This window comes from Sceloporus occidentalis, unplaced genomic scaffold (genome assembly GCF_023333645.1).
Source record: "Sceloporus occidentalis isolate IW3139 unplaced genomic scaffold, rSceOcc1.0.p SCAF_91, whole genome shotgun sequence".
NCBI lineage: Eukaryota > Metazoa > Chordata > Lepidosauria > Squamata > Phrynosomatidae > Sceloporus > Sceloporus occidentalis.
The window spans coordinates 930,164-950,000 of record NW_028317071.1 but is presented as its reverse complement, the minus strand read 5'-3'; the positions used below and the strand labels follow the sequence as shown (position 1 = coordinate 950,000).

General features: G+C 37.8%; 2 protein-coding genes across 2 annotated transcripts in view; both read left to right on the top strand.

Moving 5' to 3' along the window:
- The window catches only part of LOC149284510 (serine/threonine-protein kinase Chk2-like), a 21,252-nt gene extending 13,771 nt beyond the window's left edge, over window positions 1-7,481 (top strand). Inside the window, exons 7-14 of the mRNA XM_089496632.1 lie at window positions 2,111-2,212; window positions 2,951-2,963; window positions 4,422-4,508; window positions 5,469-5,611; window positions 5,691-5,824; window positions 5,954-6,039; window positions 7,204-7,284; window positions 7,371-7,481. Coding sequence (XP_089352758.1) covers window positions 2,111-2,212; window positions 2,951-2,963; window positions 4,422-4,508; window positions 5,469-5,611; window positions 5,691-5,824; window positions 5,954-6,039; window positions 7,204-7,284; window positions 7,371-7,481 — 757 coding nt within the window. The remainder of the gene's footprint in view (window positions 1-2,110; window positions 2,213-2,950; window positions 2,964-4,421; window positions 4,509-5,468; window positions 5,612-5,690; window positions 5,825-5,953; window positions 6,040-7,203; window positions 7,285-7,370) is intronic.
- Window positions 7,482-10,046: 2,565 nt separating this feature from the next.
- LOC149284509 (tetratricopeptide repeat protein 28-like) overlaps window positions 10,047-19,837 on the top strand; it is a 42,434-nt gene continuing 32,643 nt past the window's right edge. Inside the window, exons 1-2 of the mRNA XM_089496538.1 lie at window positions 10,047-10,315; window positions 10,897-11,190. Coding sequence (XP_089352664.1) covers window positions 10,205-10,315; window positions 10,897-11,190 — 405 coding nt within the window. The 5' untranslated portion in view covers window positions 10,047-10,204. The remainder of the gene's footprint in view (window positions 10,316-10,896; window positions 11,191-19,837) is intronic.

Here is a 19,837-nt window from a genome sequence, read left to right as displayed (position 1 = left end):
AAAGCACCAAATTTTTTTTCGTAACCCGAAATAACCTTCGTAACCCGGAAAAATGTTTTTAAATGGATTTTTTTCGTAACCCGGAAATTTCGTAAGGCGGCGCATTCGTATCCCGGGGTACCACTGTACTTCATTATCCGTTGCGTTCGTTATTCGTTATGTTTTAAGAATATAAATAATATTTATTATTATTATCATCATCATTTAATAACAGTAGATAATAATAATAATAATGTGATATAAGATTACTATTAATATTATTATATAATAATACAAGATTAGAATTATTATTACAATATAATATTTTAATAATAATAATATATAAGATTATAATAATTATTATAATGTAACTAATAATAATAACAATACAGTGGTACCCCGGGATACGAAAGCACCGCCTTACGAAATTCCCGGGTTACGAAAAAAAAATAATTTAAAAAAACTGTTCCGCGTTACGAAAGTTTTTTCGGGTTACGAAAAAACTTTTGGTGCTTTTCGGCGCTATTTCGCACCAAAAAGCGGCTTTCGCTATTAGCGCCTATGGCAATTCGGCTTGCGAAAGCCTTCCGGGTTACGAAAAGGGCAGCGGAACGAATTAATTTCGTAACCCGGGGGACCACTGTATATATAAATATTATAATATTTCAATAATAACAATAAAAATAATAATATAAGATTATTATTTTATAAAAGATTTTTATTATTATACATATTATTATTATGTAATATTTGAATAATAATATATGATTATTATTATTACTATAATATTTCAATAATACAGTATGTAAGATTATTATATTTTAATAATAATGTTATAATTATTATTATATTTCAATAATAATACATATATATGTAAGATTATTATTATTATATATTTTAATAATAATACGAAATGATGATGATTATTATATAATTTTTATAATCATATTATTATTATTATTAAAATATTATATTATAATAATGATCATTTATTATTATTTAATACTAATAATGATAATAATATGATTATTCTTATTATTATATATCCACAGAAATATACCAAGTATATTACGTAAACGTAATATAATAATAATAATGTAATATCATCTTATGCTTATTAGAATATATATATATATATATATATATATATATATATAATTTTATATAATATTAATGATAATTATTGTTATTGTTTTTATAAAGGTGGGAACTGGCATATTTCTGTGCTTACATAATAGTAATATAATAAAAATTATATATATATATATATATATATATATAATTTATTAATTGAATAGGGTTATAATATTACTTTAACACAATTCAATAGAAGTGGGGTCAGCAGAACCCTAATTTCTCCCCAAAAAGCTATTTATTACATTATATATATTATATTATATATAACGTAAAATATTAAATGATTTATATATCATATAAATTATATATATATATATATATATATGTAATATTTTATATTACATATTTAACAATAAATAAATAAGTAAATTTAATTATATAAATAATATTTAATATTATTTAATATATAATATATATTCAATAATATATATTTAATATTTAATATATTTAACAAAATATATAGTATTTAATATTTAATAATATTTAACATACTGTACATATTTAATATTTAATAATAAAGCATAATATTTTATATATATATATATATATAATATAATAAATAAATATTTATTTAAATAAATAGTATTAAGTGTATTCATGTATTATATTAAATATTATTAAATATAAAATATTAAATATATAATTATTTAATTTTTAATAATATTTAATATAAAATATATACTGAATATTACATTTAATATATATAATATATATTAAATATTAATTTTATTTCATAATACAATATATATTTAATATTTAATAATAATATTTAAAGTAATATATACATATAATATTTAATGTTATATATATATATAAAACATTATATTACATGTAGAAAATGTGTATATATACAGTATATATATATATATATATATATACAGTATAGTGCTGCCACCCGAAAGTCTCACCCTTCCTTTAGTGCTGCTAAAAAATGTACAGACCGACGGAGGAAGAGGAGCGGGAAAATATTTCTTCCGCCATTTCCGCGTTTCAGCGGCGCCTGCGGTGAAGTGCGGCTGGTGTTCGAATGGGAGTCTGTGCGCGAAGTCGCCATCAAGATCATCCACAAGTGCAAGTGGACCCTCTCCCAGAAAACGTACGCATTTGTTTTAATCCATTTTATTTTAATTAGATAATTCCCTAATTATCTAATTAGATAATTACTAATTATTATTTTATTTACTAATTTGATTTATTTAATTGTGTGTGTGTGTGTGTGTGTGTGTGTATATATATATATATATATATATGAATATATATATACATATATATGTGTATATTACTACATTATTTATTTATTTAAATTTATATGCATTTAATTTATTTATTTCTATTACAATTTATTTATTTATTTAAATTTATATGTTATATTTATTTATTACTACCATTTATTTATTTAAATTTTTATATATTTATTTATTACTTATCATTATTATTATTTATTAATTAATGTTTTTAAATTATTACTATTATTTTTTATTTACATTTATTTATTACCGATTATTACAATTTATTTAAATTTATATATTTATATTTATTTATTACTACTGTTATTTTTATATAAATTTATAAATTTACATTTATTTATTACTACTGTTTATTTATTTAATTATTTAAGATATATTTATATTTATTTATCACTGCTGTTTATTTATTTTAAATTTTTATTACTTCTAATTAAATTAATTAATTTAAATTATTACTATTATTTATTAATTTGTTTAAATTTATATTGTATTTATGTATATATTTCTACATTATTTATTTATTTATTTATTTAAATTTATATAATTATAATTAACTCTAATTAACATATGTGGTCAATTTTCCTCAGGATCTCGGCTTCCGTCTCCACATTCAGAGGCTTCTCCTGATTTTAAATTGAATTAAATAATCAAATTATTATCAAACAATGATAATAATAATAATAATAATAATTACTACTATTATTATTGTTTAATGAATGCATATAATAAGTAATGTATAGTGCCTTAATTGAATTAATTGAATAAATAAATACAAAATAATAATAATAATCATAATAATAATATTTCTATTTTCTAGGTCCCATTATATTTTTATTATTCTGTTTTTATGTACATTTATTTTTATATTTTTATTTTGTAATATTTTATTTTTACATTTTTATTTTGTATTATATTTTTAATATTTTTTTGTTTTTTCTTTTACTTTTATATTTTGTATTTTATTTTTATATTTTTATTTCGTATTTTCTTTTACTTATATTTTTATTTCGTATTTTATTTCATTTTTATATTCTTATTTCGCATTATATTTTTTATATTTTTATTTCATATTTTATTTCATTTTTATATTTTTATTTCGTATTTTATTTCATTTTTATATTTTTATTTTGCATTATATTTTTTATATTTTTATTTCATATTTTATTTCATTTTTATATTTTTATTTCGTATTTTATTTTTATATTTTTATTTTGTATTTTATTTCCTTTTTATATTTTTATTTCTTATTTTATTTCATTTTTATATTTTTATTTCGTATTTTATTTTACTTTTATATTTTTATTTCGTATTTTATTTCGTTTTTATATTTTTATTTCATATTTTATTTTATTTTTGGAATGTACCTTATTCATTTTCATATTATTCCTGTTTTTATAAACAGCGCTTTGTAAATAAAATTATGATCATTATAATAATAATAATATTAATAATAATCATTAATTACCTTTTATTTCCCCTTTTGGCCCAGCTTTGCCTAATCAAGACTTCTACGAAGGAGAGGATTTCTGCATCTATATATAAATATATTAATTATAAATGTGTAATTATAAATTATGAATTTTGTATGAATTATAGATATATAATTCTAAATTACAAATATAAATTATAAATATGTATATAAATTATAAATGTATAGTATATATATAAACATATAATTGTAAATTACATCTAAATTCTAAATATATATTTTTTTCTAATAATATAAATGAAAAATTTATATATACAAGATAAATATATAAATATAAAGCATAAATTTATAAACCATATCTATAAATTTATAAATATATACATAATAAATATATAATAAATTATGAAGATATAAATTATACATAATATATAAATGTAATAACAATATGTAATTACATAAATATATTAGAAAAATAATAATAAATCAGTGTCTGTAGGCAGAAATGAAAATTTCTTATTTTTTGGTTTTTTGCTTTGTGTACAAAAATTACCATAATTTCAGGATTTGTATATTGTCATTGTCATTATCTATCTATCATCTACATATATGTTCTCTCCCCAATTTTAAAGTACTTCCATGCTCATGGCATCATTCACCGCGACCTGAAGCTGGAAAACGTCGTCCTGTCGTCGCAGGAAGAAAAATGCCTCATTAAGGTAAGGGATTAATATCTATATTTATCTATCTATATTTATAATATCCATATTTATAAATCTATATATTTCTATAATATTAAATATAAATATAAAAATTATAAAGGATGTATAGTTTATAATTGTATGTTTTTGTAATTACAAATGTATAAATTATATGGTATAGAAATACAAATACAATTATAAGTTACAAATATATAATCAGAAATATAAAAACTTTATATAAATTAGAAATTATAAATTATATATGAATTATATATATGTGTGTGTGTGTGTGTGTGTGTGTATATATATATATATTTATAAAGAATAAATATATAAATTATAAATTTATAACCATGTAAATTTTTAAATGCTTATAAAATATAAATTATAAATATATAATATTATATATATATATATATATATATATATATATATATATATGAATTCTGAATTTATAAACATATATACATATATCTGGAAATATATATATTATTATATATCTAAATATCTAAATATATATTTATCAGTGTATAAATATCTGATTATAAATACATAAATATATAAATCAATTATTATTCTTATTTATTATACATTATTAATTATTAAACATATAAACATAAATAACGCATCAATATATAAACGTAATTGCAAATAATAATAATAATAATAATAATAATTTGTTTTATATATATATACCGCTATTCCAGAGATCATAGCGGTGAACAGCAAATAAGCTAATTAGGAAGTAAGCTAATTTGCCCCCAACAGTCTGGGTACTCATTTTAGCGACCTAGGAAGGATGCAAGCCTGAGTCAAGCCTGGGCCCTTTTGCTGGTCTTGAACTCGCAACCTTGTGGTTTTGAGTGAATGGCTGCAGTACAGGCATTTAACCACTGCGCCACCAGGGCTCCTTGGTTGCGTAAAGTACGCAGTGCCCTTGACCGGCGTTCTCTGACCAGCGGTCACTCCTGTGTTCAGATCACAGACTTCGGCCACTCCAAGATCCTGCGAGAGATCTCCCTGATGAAGACACTTTGCAGGACCCATGACTATTTGGCGCCAGAGGTCCAGAACTTCAGTGGCGGCAGCGGCTATGGCCAGCCGGTGGAGGTCTGGGGGTCATCCTCTTCATGTGGTCAGTAGTCCGGAAAACCACTCCGGGGCCGCCCAAAATGGCTGCCGAGCGATCGGCACAGGAACTGCGTTTTTCAAATTCAAATGTTTTCCAGGATACCTGCCGTTTTCCGAAAACACGCGCATGCCGCTGCGGGAGCAGATCGCGCAAGGGAAGTTCCTCTACTGCAAAGAAATATGGGAGAAGATCTCTCCAGAAGGTAATATAGTGCCACCATATTGTTTGTATTTTTTCAAAATGGGGGGGGAATCATCTGGCGTCCACCGCGACAAAATGGCCGCTGAGCACATCCGTCTCTATAGTCAATCCTATGGTTGTTTTCCGGCAGCGTTCGACCTTGTCCAGAAATTGCTGGCAGTTGATCCGGAGCGGTGCTTGAAGATCGAGATGGTGCTGGCGCATCCTTGGCTCCAGGTTACGTAAATGGCGCCGTGTCCGCTCTGACCATAGAGTTGCGCCGGAGGAGCCATAAATTATATATATGTATATATACACAGATCACACACACACATATAATTATGTATTTATAATTTATAATTATATATTTATAGTTTATATATTTAATAATTATAAATATTTATATATTTATAAGTTTAATAATTATAAACATTTGTATACAGTCCATCCTCGTCTTACGCGGGGGATCTGTTCCGGGATCCCTCCGCGTAAGGCAAATTCCGACTATGCTCGAGCCCCATTGGAAACAATGGGGGTTGTGTGCGGTGGCGCAGGCGTGCCACTGCGCTTGAGCTCGTATGCTCAATTGAATGGGACGCGCCGCCCCTTCTGCCCTGTGCACGCCCCACGGCTTGAGTGCGTATGCTCAAGGCCACGTAAGGCGCGGGCGCACTGTATAATTTATATATTTAATATAAATATTTGTATATAAATATATATTATGTTATATATTTATGCTGTATAAATATTTCTATATTTATAATTAATATAATTTATAATTGTACATAATTTATGTCTTTATAATTTATTATTATATCTTTATAATTTATATCTTTGTAAATTCATTATATATATATATATATATATATATATATATAAATTATAATTTTGGCAATTTCTATATAATTTATGTATTATGTATATTTTATAATTCTATGTTTATAATTTATAATTATATTTAAATATTCATATGTAATTTATATATATATATATATATATATATAATTTGTTATTTATGTATTTATTTATTTGTTATTTATGTATTTATAATTTATATTTATATATTTATAAGATAATGTATATATTCATATATATATATATATAATTTATAATTTATATATTCCTAATTTATCATATATTTACAATTTATATATATATATATATAAAATAAATTTAGAAAGATAAATTTTATATTTATATTTTATTATTATAAAATGATATATATAATACATTTATTATTTATAATTATGTTTATAATATATATATATATATAATTATCAATATTTATATATTTATTATACATATACATGAATATACACATAATTATATATATAATTTATATATTTATGTATATATTCGCAATATAAACATTTCTTTAACGGATAAACCTGGCCTTCGCAGGATGAAGAGATGAAGCGCACTTTCGAAGAACTGGTCACGCGTGCGCAGGATTCGTGTCCCGTGCCGGAGCACCCCACTTTGGTACCTAGACCTACCTCCCTTCTTTAATTTAACAACCCTATTTTCCATCAAAATGTGCGCATAACCTTTCCCCCTTTCTTTTCCAGCCACACAAAAGCTGGCGCAAATGGACGTGGGAAGTGATGGCGGCAGCAGCAGGTTCTGCGGTCGGCGATGTTTTGGCGGGAACTACGAAAATCCCGAAATTGCGACATTGACCCCCGAAAAGAGACTTGATTTGTTTCCTATTTTTGCAAGGATTTCAGGCTGTGTTGCACCTCCACGGCGTACGTATTTCTGAACGCCGCGTACATATTTTTATTTTGTTTTGTATTTTTGTATGGAGATAATAATAATAATAATCCTTTAATAATTTAATAATAAAAACGATCAAATATGGAAAAATTTGGACTTGTGTCTTTAAATACGTTGTTGTCGTTGTTGTGGCGACCGTTTTTAATATTAAACGCCTTTTTATTCTTTTAATAATTAATTAATAATTAAGAAAAAAATTAGTATTACTCTTTATTTTGACTTTTTTATAATATTATGATATAAATATAAAACATTGCTATTTCTATTTGTATATGTGTGTGTGTGTGTGTGTGTGTGTGTGTGTGTGTGTATAACAATAATAAAAGTTTATTTCTATCCTATTTGTCCAAGTCAGATCAAAGCGGCGTACAAATCCAGATAAAATTACAATAATCAATAAAACAGATAAAGCAAGATATAAAACAGCATATAAAATTTATACTCGAGTCAGCCAATGGAAAATTTCTCTAGCTTCTGTACCCAGTTTCTTAATTTTTTCTTTGATTCAGCAAAAATTGACATTTTGAATTTAGTAAAGACAGTTACACATTTTTGAAGAATTTGGCTGGTTTAGCTAAATGGTAGTGGGTGGTATAATGTGGATAGTGGTGTTTCCTTGAGACATATTATGTGAGGATGTCCAATTGTGGTGCCTTTTTGACTGGAAGTTTTGTCTGCAGCATGCTAATTTTATCTGAGAAAATGCTTTGATATTTATAAATGCTTATGTGTATTTAAATAAATAAAAAAAAAATAAAAAAAAATTTATACTCGAGTAGCTGTGTAGGGGAATCCAGAAAAACATAGCCAGTGTCGTTACCAAATAGAGGGGAAAACCAAAGTCACATCTCATGGGGGGAAAGCTTGTGAAAAATATAGAAATAATATGATGGAATGTAATACACACACACACACACAATTTAAAAACCAATGGGGGTTTGTTTGTTTGGGAAGAAAGGTAAATAAATAAATAAAAATAAAATTGGGCTTTCCTTTGAGGCTGAGAGAGTGTTATTTTTTATTTTATTTTAATTTGCTATTTTATTTTATTTTATTTATTAAATAAATAATAAATTATTTATTTGTTAATTTATTTTTATTTGTTATTTTATCTTATTTGTTATATTATTTTTATTATTTCATGTTATTTTATGTTATTTTATTCATTTTTTATATTTTATTTATTATTTTTGTTTTTTAATTATTTTATATTCATTTGTTTATTTATTAATTTATTGTTTATTTATTTCATTGTTATTTTTGTTATTTTTGTTTTTATTTTATTTATTATTTAGTATATTGTATTATTTTCTTTAGTTTATTTTGCATTATTTGTTATTTTATTATATTTTATTTTTATTATTTTTGTTTTTATTTTTTTATATTTCTTATTTTATTTTATTTTTATTGCATTTTATTTATTTCATGTTTCGTTTATTTGTTATTTTATTTTATATTTTCTTATTTTTGTTTTTTTCTTATTTTATTGCATTTTATTTCATTTTTCAATATTTATTTTATATTTTATATTTTATTTATCATTTATTTATTGTATTTTAATTAATTCATTTATTATTTTATTTCATTATTGTTTTTATTTTATTTATTACTGTATTTTATTTAATAATAATAATAATACATTTTATTTATAGACCGCTATTCCGCAATGATAATAGCAGTAACATAGTGTACAGTAAAAATTGCAATACAATACAATACAAAATACTAGGTGACAGTTAAAGGAGGGAGGAGCCTCTTCCTTCAGGCGGTCCCTGATGGAGCTGGGTCTGCCTGATTGCTCCCTCTGAGGCCAAGATGACAGTTAAAAGAGGAAGCGATCATTTGTTTCATTTATTATTTTATTTATTATTTTATTATTGCTGTTTTTATTTTATTTATTTCATTTGTTTCATTTATTATTTTATTTATTATTTTATTGTTGTTTTTATTTTATTTTATTTCATTTGTTTTGCTTATTATTTTTTATTCATTGTTTTATTTTTTTACTGATTTCCTCGTTGGGCTCCTTTGGGGAAGGATGCGCCTCCCAAGCATCGCCTGGCCTTCCTTGCCCGTCTCCCATCCAGGGACCATCCGGGGCCGACCATGCTTAGCATCCAAGACCAGAGGGGTATCCACAGACCTCTCCATACGTATCAACATTGACTTAGGGCCACCTCATAAAGGCCTTCTTTGTCAGGGTGGCCTCCCCTCCAGGGGCCATCCAGGGAAGGCCCTGCTTAGCTCCTACGAAACCAGGTTCCAAAGCCTTTGAGTCAAAGATGCTCATCTAGTGCGTTGACGTTATATTAAACTTAGCATCGATGTTCGCATCGAAGTTACTAAACTTTAGCAAAGTTACCAAAGTAATGTTTTTTTTTTTTGGGGGGGGGGGGCTTTGACTTCTTGGGACCCTCCCTCTTTTCTCTCCCTTCCCCATTCCTCCCTTTTTGTTCTGGGGGCGGTCTGGTCCCTCCTCCTTTTCCTCCTCCTCCTCCCAAAATGGCGTCCCTCCTTCTCTCCTTCTTCCTTCCCTTCTTCTTCCTCCTCGTTCACTCTTTTGGGGGCCTTTGATCCACTCCTCCTTTTCCCCCTTCTTCATGCCCTCCTTCCTTTCTTCCCTCACATGGAGGACCCTGATTCCCCCGCAAAGACCCCCAGGACCTTCTTCCGGAACAAAATGGAGGACGGGATGGAGGACAAGGAGGACAACGCTGGGAAGATCCTGGCCAGGAGGGTAAGAGAGAGGGAAGGAGGAGGAGGGAAAGGAGGAGGGAGAGAAGATGGAGGGCTGTCTGGGTCTGGGGCCTCTATCTCTCCTTCCCTCCTTCATTTCCCCTTCCTTCCTTCCTTCCTTCCTTCCTTCCTTCCTTCCTTCCTTCCTTTCCTTTGGCTCTCTACTCTTTCCTTCATCCTTTCCTTCCCTTTCTACCTTCTTCCCTCCCTTTCTAACTCCTTCCATTCCCTTTTTTCTTTCCCTTCCTTCCTTCCTTACCTCCCTTTCTTCATCTTTCTTTCCCTCTCTTTGCAACTTCTTTCCTTCCCTTCTTTACCCTTCCCTCTTTCCTTCCTTCCCTCCTTCCCTTTTACCCTTCCCCTCCTTTCCTTCATCCTTTCCTTCCATTTCTACCTTCCTTCCCTCCCTTTCTAACTCCTTCCTTCCCTTTTACCTTCCTCCCTTCCCCTCTTCTTTCCTTCCCTTTTACCTTCCTCCCTTCCCCTCTACTCTTCTTTCCTTCCCTTTCTACCTTCCTTCCTTCCGTATATTTGGCGTATGCGCCACATCCTAACCCCCTCCGTTTCCTCTCTGTCACGCAGATCTCCCTCTTCGGCAAGCGTTGCGTCCAGTTGTCTCCGGAAAGTGCGTCGTCCTCGGCGCTGTTGCCACTGTCACCATTAGAGTTCATGGAGAAAGTGTGCCAGGGCAACCAGGCATGCCGCGGGGGGGACTTCCACCGCGTGGTGGACCTTTACGGCGAGGCCTTGGCCGCCGACCCGCAGAACTGCGTCCTCTACAGCAGCCGCTCCACAGCTCACGCCAGACTGCGCCAATACAATTGCGCCCTCCAGGACACCGTCCAGACGCGGACCCTAAACCCCAAGTGGCCCAAGGTAAGCGGACGCTGCCCGTGCCGAAATTGCGTTTTGCTGTGTCCAAACTGACCGCCAACTAGACCCCTCCACTAACTGCGGCCCCGGTACGGCACAAAAATAGCAGCCATATTTCCCCTATCTATGGCCCCATTAACCCACATCCTAACTGACCGCTCTGCTGACCGGACATTGTCCCGGGACATAGTGACCACAAACCCAGTGTATTCGTGTCTGGAGAATAGTCGGGGACACATAGGTCATCTGAGCTGACCATTCCACTGTCCAGGGGCAAAGTGACCCCGGTCCCAGTGGACAGCAAAAGACCCATCAGATGTCCGCTCTTGTTCTGCATTTGTTGACGTCATGTCTCTGAAACGCGTTTGGTGCGTTTGTGCGCAAAAGGCGGCCTTAGACGTGCATGAAATCAACAGAACTGGCCAAACCATGCACCGTAGAGGTGTCTCTTTATTGTGGACTGTGGGCGTTGTTGCTCTTCACTGCAACAGCCAACACACGTTTCAGACTCCCCCATTCTCCCCAGTCCCCCTGATCACCTACTCACCCAGCCTGCCCCAGTGCCTCCAGTTTGCTCTATTCACCCAGCCCCCTTAGTCTCCCCAGTCTCCCTGCTCACCCAGTCTCCCCCAGTCCCCCTGCTCACCCAGTCTCCCCCAGTCCCCGTTCCCTCGCTAGTCTCCCCCAGTTTGCTCTATTCGCCCAGTCCTCTTAGTCTCCCCAGTCCCCTGCTCACCTACTCTCCGTCTCCCCCAGTTCCCCCACTCTCTCTAGTTTCCCCCAGTTTGCTCCATTCACTCAGTCCTTAGTCTCCCCCAGTCTCCTTGCTCACCCAGTCTCTCCCAGTCCCCGTACTCTCTCTAGTCTCCCCCAGTTTATTTGCCCAGTCCTCTTAGTCTCCCCCGTCCCCCTGCTCACCCATCCTCCGCCAGTCCCCCTTACTCTCTCTAGTCTCCCCCAGTTTGGTCTATTCACCCAGTCCTCTTAGTCTCCCCCAGTACCTCTGCTCACCCAGTCTCCCCCAGTCCCCCCTACTCTCTCTAGTTTCCACCAGTTTGCTCTATTTGCCCAATCCTCTTAGTCTCCCCCAGTCCCCCTGCTCACCCAATCTCCCCAGTCCCCTCTGCTCACCCAGTCCCCCTACTCCCTCTAGTCTCCCCCTGTTTGCTCTATTTGCCCATTCTACCCCAGTCCCCCATCCCTCCCCAGTCCCCCTTAGTCCCCTCAGCCACTCCTATCCTCTCCATTCCCCCTACTCACCCGCTCTCCCCCAGTCTCCCCTGGTCTCCCTTAGCCCCCTCATCCCCCCTAATCTCCCTAGTCTCCCCTATCCTCCCCAGTCCCCCTACTCACTCACTCTCTCAGTCTTCCCCTAGTCTCCCCTAGTCAATCCTATCCTCCCCCTGCACCCCCAGGTCTTTCCTGTTCTCCTTAATCTCACTGGTCTCCCTCTACTCACCCCCAGATCTCCCCCAGCCTCCCACCAGTCGCTCCCAGCTGCCCCGCAGTGTCCCCGTCCCCCAATCTCCCTCAATCTCCCCTACTCCCCCTACTCTTCCCCAGACTCTCCTTTTTCCTCCTAGTCTCCTCTAGTCTCAATCTGCTCCAGTCTCTTCTCAATCTCCCCTTAGTCCCCCTAATCGCACCCACTGTCCCCCCAGTCCTCCCAATCTCCCCCCAGTATCCCCAACTCTCCCTTTTCCTCCAGTCCCCTACTCTCCCCCAGTGTTCCCCAGTATCCCCCAGTCCTCTCCAGTGTCCTCCCGCTCCCCCAGTATCCCCCAGTCTCCCTTTTCCTTCATTCCCCTACTCTTCCCCAGTGTCCCCCAGTCCTCTCCAGTGTCCCCCCTGTTCCCCCAGTATCCCCCAGTTTTGCTTTTCCTCCATTCCCCTACTCTCCCCCAGTGCTCCCCAGTGTCCCCCCTGTTCCCTCAGTATCCCCCAGTCTCCCTTTTCCTCCAGTCCCCTACTCTCCTCCAGTGTCCCCCAGTCCTCCCAGTGTCCCCCCTGTTTCCCCAGTATCCCCCAGTCTCCCTTTTCCTCCAGTCCCCAATTCTCCCCCAGTGTCCCGCAGTATCCTTGAGTCCTCCCCAGTGGCCCCCCTGATCCCTCAGTATCCCCCAGTCTCCCTTTCTTTCCAGTCCCCTACTCTATCCCAGTATCACCCAGTCCTCCCCAGTGTTCCCCCAGTATCCCCCAGTCTCTCTTTTCATCCATTCCCCTACTCTCCCCAGTGTCCCCCTGTTCCCCAGTATCCCCCAGTCTCCCTTTTCCTCCATTCCCCTACTCTCCCCCAGTATACCCCAGTATCACCCAGTCCTCCACAGTGTTCCCTCGTCCCCCAGTCTCCCTTTTCCTCCAGTCCCCTACTCTCCCCCAGTGTCCCCCAGTATCCCCCAGTCTCCATCCTCCCTTCCCCAAAGAAAGCCCCCCACGATCTCCCTCTCCTTTCCTACTAAAAAAAAATAAATAAATAAAAAGGAGAAGAAGAAAAGAAGGAGGAGGAGGAGGAAAAAGGGGAGGGGGCTTCTGTGCATGCGCAGAGGAAGGGGAGGGGGAACTAGGAGAGAAAGAGAGAGGAGGAGGAGGAAAGGAGTGAGGGAAAGGAGGAAGGGAAAAAGGGAGGAGAAGAAGGAGGGACAGATAGAGGAGGGGGCTCCAATTGAGGCCCAATATTTAGGGGGGGGGTGTCTTCCTCTTCCTCCTCCACATCCCCCCCACTTTCATCCCCCCTTTCCCTTCCTTCACTCCTCCTTTTTTTCTCCTTCCACATTCCCCCCTTTCTTTTTGGGTGGAGAAAGGGGAGGGGGTGGGAGATAGGGGTGCCATTTTGGGGACGGGGGGTTCGGATGGACTCTGGGGGACCCCCCCAAAAGGAAGAGGAAGGGGATGGGCATGATGGGAGCAGCGGTGGTTAGAAGGATGGGGAGGCCCTGAAGGAGGAAGAGGAAGAGGAAGGGGAGGGTTTTTTGGGGGGTCCTGGATTTTGGAGTCCCCTCTCCTCCCAACTAGGACCACCCCCCAATTGACACTCCGGACAAATATGATGAAATGGCAACCCAGGAAGAAGGTCAGTAATTTTGGGGGGACCCCCTCCCACATTTCCATGGATGGATGGGCCCCTCCTCACCACTCTTTACCATTCCCTTCTTCCTTCCCTTCATCCCCCCTCCCAATTTCGTTCTCTCAGATTGCCTTATAAGGCTCTTTTGTTAAGGAACCGGCCTCTCCCTTCTTTCTCTCCTTCCCTCCTTCCTTCCTTCTTTTCTCTCATCTCCTTCCTTCCTTCCTTCTTTCCTTCCTTCCCAATCTTTTGGGGGTTCCCAGGGACACCCCTCATCTTCATCATCACCCTTGTCTGTTTCGTTCCCTTCTTCCTCTCCTTCTCTTCTTCTTCTGCTTCCCTTCTTTCTCCCCTTCTTTCTCTCCTTTCCTCTCCTTCCATTCCTTCCTTCCCAATTTTTTGGGGGTTCCCAGGGACATCCCACATTCTCATCCTGACACTCATCCTTTTCTCTCCTTCCTTCCCTTCTTCCTTCCTTCCCTTCTTCCTTTCTTCCTTTCTCTCCTTCCTTCCTTCCTTCCTTCCTTTCTCTCCCTTCCTTCCCTCCCTCCCTCCCTCCCTTCCTCCCTCCCTCCCAATCTTTTCAGGGTCCCAAGGACACCCCTCAAAGGACCAATCATCCTCATCCCCCTCATCCTTTTCTCTCCCTTCTTTCTCTCCTCCTCTTCTTTCTCTCCTTCCTTCCTTTCTTCTTTTCTTTTCTCTCCTTCCCTTCTTTCTTCCTTTCCTCTCTTTCCCTTCTTTCTCTCCTTTCCTTCCTTCCCAGTTTATTGGGGGTCCCTCATCATCCTCACACTCATCCTTTTCCCTTCTTCCTCCCCTCTTCCTTCCTTCCTTCCCTCCCAATCTTTTGGGGGTGTCCCCGCAACCCCATCCTCATCCTCCCCCTCATCCGTTTCTTTCCCTTCTTTCTCTCCTTCCCTTCTTTCCCTCCTTCCCAATCTTTTGGGGTCCCAGGGACACCCCTCAGAGGAACCATCATCCTCATCCTTTTCCTTCTTTCTCTCTTTCCCTTCCTTCCTTCCTTCTTTCCCTTCCCTCCTTCCATCCCTCCTTCCTTCCTTCCTTCCTTCCTTCCTTCCTTCCTTCCCTCCTTCCCTCCCTCCCTTCCCTCCTTCCTTCCCTCCTTCCTAACTCCCTCCCTCCCTCCCTCCCTTTCTTTCCTTCCTTCCTTCCCAATCTTGAGAGAGAGAGAGAGAGAGAGAGAGAGAAATTTTGGGAGGGGTCTGCATTGCTCTCTGTCTGTCTGGGAGGGTCTCTCTCTTCCTTTCTCGTTCTTTCTTCTTCTTCTTCTTCTTCTTCTTCCTTTCCTTTTCCTGCCTGAGTGAGACAGGAAGGAAGAGAGGAGGAAAACATTAGGGAAGAGGAGGAGAGGAGGAAGGAAAGAAGGAAGAGGGGGGAAAGAAGGAAGGAGGGGAGAGATGAAAGGAGAGGAATGGAAGGAAGGAAGAAAGGAGGAAGAGGGAGAGATAAAAGAGGAGAGGGATAGAAGGAAGGATAGATTTGATAAAAGGGAAGGAAGAAGAGCTGAAATGGGAAGGATATTTCCCTCCATACTTCTTCTTCACTCCCTCCTTCATTTTTTCATTTCTCCTCCCTTCCTTTCTCCTCCTTTTGTTCTTCCCACCATCCTCCCTCCTTCCTTCCTTCCTTTCTTCTTTCCTTCTTTCTTTCCTTCCTTTCTCCTCCTTTTCTTCTTCCTTCCCACCACCCTCCCTCCTTCCTCCACTGTTCCTTCCTTCCTTCCTTCCTCCATCTTTTGTTCTTCCTTCCCACCATCCTTCCCTCCCTCTTCCTTTATTTTATCTCTCCTTCCTTTCCACCTGTTTCCTTCCTTCCTTCCATAAATACTCTAAATAAATACTCCACGCAAAAATACTATTTAAAAATACTCTAAATAAGTACACTGGTACCTCGGGTTACGAAATTAATTCGTTCCGCAATTCCTTTCGTAAGCCGAAAATTTCGTAACCCGAAACACATTTTCCATTGAAAATAACTAATGCGTTCTATGACCTCAGACTGAACCTGCAAGTCAAAACAAAGGCACAATAGAGGCCTATTAAGCTAAGTACCCTACAATACAAGTTGCCTGAGGCACTAAAGAGCTTAACAATGACTGGCAGGTCCATTCTAAACTTTCTAATGATCTTAACAATGACTGGCAGGTCCATTCTAAACTTTCTAAAGGATAAAGAAAAAAAGTTTTTTTCTTATCTTTGATGGTTCTGGCATCTCAGAGTGAGGCAGGAGGAGGAGGAGGAGCTCTCAAATCATCACAGCCATGACCAAAGCAACCCCAAATCTAAAAAAGCAACCCCATGGTCACACTCTATGGCCCACATCAAATCAAGGCCAAACTTTCAAAACTCACACCCCACACCCCACACTCTCAAATCATCACACCCATGACCATACCACCCCAGAACTCAAACCCAAAGGCCAGAAACCCCAAATCTGAACATGCAACCCCATGGTCAGGCCCATTCTAAAGGATAAAGAAAAACAGTGTTTTTCTTATCTTTGCTGGTCTTGGCATCTCAGAGTGAGGCAGGAGAAGGAGGAGGAGGAGCTCTCAAATCATCACAGCCATGACCAAAGCAACCCCAAATCTAAAAAAGCAACCCCATGGTCACACTCTATGGCCCACATCAAATCAAGGCCAAACTTTCAAAACTCACACCCCACACCCCACACTCTCAAATCATCACACCCATGACCAAAGCAACCCCATGGTCACACTCTATGGCCCGCATCAAATCAAGGCCAAACATGCAAAACTCACATCCCACACTCTCAAATCATCACAGCCATGACCAAACCACCCCAGAACCCAAACTCAAAGGCCAGAAACCCCAAATCTAAAAATGCAACCCCATGGTCACACTCTCTGGCCCACATCAAATCAAGGCCAAACATGCAAAACTCACATCCCACACTCTCAAATCATCACACCCATGACCAAACCACCCCAGAACCCAAACTCAAAGGCCAGAAACCCCAAATCTAAAAAAGCAACCCCATGGTCACACTCTCTGGCCCACATCAAATCAAGGCCAAACATGCAAAACTCACATCCCACACTCTCAAATCATCACACCCATGACCAAACCACCCCAGAACCCAAACTCAAAGGCCAGAAACCCCAAATCTAAAAAAGCAACCCCATGGTCACACTCTCTGGCCCACATCAAATCAAGGCCAAACATGCAAAACTCACATCCCACACTCTCAAATCATCACACCCATGACCAAACCACCCCAGAACCCAAACTCAAAGGCCAGAAACCCCAAATCTAAAAATGCAACCCCATGGTCACACTCTCTGGCCCACATCAAATCAAGGCCAAACATGCAAAACTCACATCCCACACTCTCAAATCATCACAGCCATGGCCAAACCACCCCAGAACCCAAACTCAAAGGCCAGAAACCCCAAATCTAAAAAAGCAACCCCATGGTCACACTCTCTGGCCCACATCAAATCAAGGCCAAACATGCAAAACTCACATCCCACACTCTCAAATCATCACACCCATGACCAAACCACCCCAGAACCCAAACTCAAAGGCCAGAAACCCCAAATCTAAAAAAGCAACCCCATGGTCACACTCTCTGGCCCACATCAAATCAAGGCCAAACATGAAAAACTCACATCCCACACTCTCAAATCATCACACCCATGACCAAACCACCCCAGAACCCAAACTCAAAGGCCAGAAACCCCAAATCTAAAAAAGCAACCCCATGGTCACACTCTCTGGCCCACATCAAATCAAGGCCAAACATGCAAAACTCACATCCCACACTCTCAAATCATCACACCCATGACCAAACCACCCCAGAACCCAAACTCAAAGGCCAGAAACCCCAAATCTAAAAATGCAACCCCATGGTCACACTCTCTGGCCCACATCAAATCAAGGCCAAACATGCAAAACTCACATCCCACACTCTCAAATCATCACAGCCATGGCCAAACCACCCCAGAACCCAAACTCAAAGGCCAGAAACCCCAAATCTAAAAAAGCAACCCCATGGTCACACTCTCTGGCCCACATCAAATCAAGGCCAAACATGCAAAACTCACATCCCACACTCTCAAATCATCACACCCATGACCAAACCACCCCAGAACCCAAACTCAAAGGCCAGAAACCCCAAATCTAAAAAAGCAACCCCATGGTCACACTCTCTGGCCCACATCAAATCAAGGCCAAACATGAAAAACTCACATCCCACACTCTCAAATCATCACACCCATGACCAAACCACCCCAGAACCCAAACTCAAAGGCCAGAAACCCCAAATCTAAAAAAGCAACCCCATGGTCACACTCTCTGGCCCACATCAAATCAAGGCCAAACATGCAAAACTCACATCCCACACTCTCAAATCATCACACCCATGACCAAACCACCCCAGAACCCAAACTCAAAGGCCAGAAACCCCAAATCTAAAAATGCAACCCCATGGTCACACTCTCTGGCCCACATCAAATCAAGGCCAAACATGCAAAACTCACATCCCACACTCTCAAATCATCACAGCCATGACCAAACCACCCCAGAACCCAAACTCAAAGGCCAGAAACCCCAAATCTAAAAAAGCAACCCCATGGTCACACTCTATGGCCCGCATCAAATCAAGGCCACACTTGCAAAACTCACAGCCCACACCCCACACTCTCAAATCATCACACCCATGACCATACCACCCCAAATCTAAAAAAGCAACCCCATGGTCACACTCTCTGGCCCGCATCAAATCAAGGCCAGACTTGCAAAACTCACAGCCCACACCCCACACTCTCAAATCATCACAGCCATGACCATACAAAAGTGTTTTTCTTATCTTTGCTGGTCTTGGCATCAGAGTGAGGCAGGAGAAGGAGGAGGAGGAGCTCTCAAATCATCATAGCCATGACCAAAGCAACCCCAAATCTAAAAAAGCAACCCCATGGTCACACTCTATGGCCCACATCAAATCAAGGCCAAACTTTCAAAACTCACACCCCACACCCCACACTCTCAAATCATCACACCCATGACCATACCACCCCAGAACTCAAACCCAAAGGCCAGAAACCCCAAATCTGAACATGCAACCCCATGGTCAGGCCCATTCTAAAGGATAAAGAAAAACAGTGTTTTTCTTATCTTTGCTGGTCTTGGCATCTCAGAGTGAGGCAGGAGAAGGAGGAGGAGGAGCTCTCAAATCATCACAGCCATGACCAAAGCAACCCCAAATCTAAAAAAGCAACCCCATGGTCACACTCTATGGCCCACATCAAATCAAGGCCAAACTTTCAAAACTCACACCCCACACCCCACACTCTCAAATCATCACACCCATGACCAAAGCAACCCCATGGTCACACTCTATGGCCCGCATCAAATCAAGGCCAAACATGCAAAACTCACATCCCACACTCTCAAATCATCACAGCCATGACCAAACCACCCCAGAACCCAAACTCAAAGGCCAGAAACCCCAAATCTAAAAAAGCAACCCCATGGTCACACTCTCTGACCCACATCAAATCAAGGCCAAACATGCAAAACTCACATCCCACACTCTCAAATC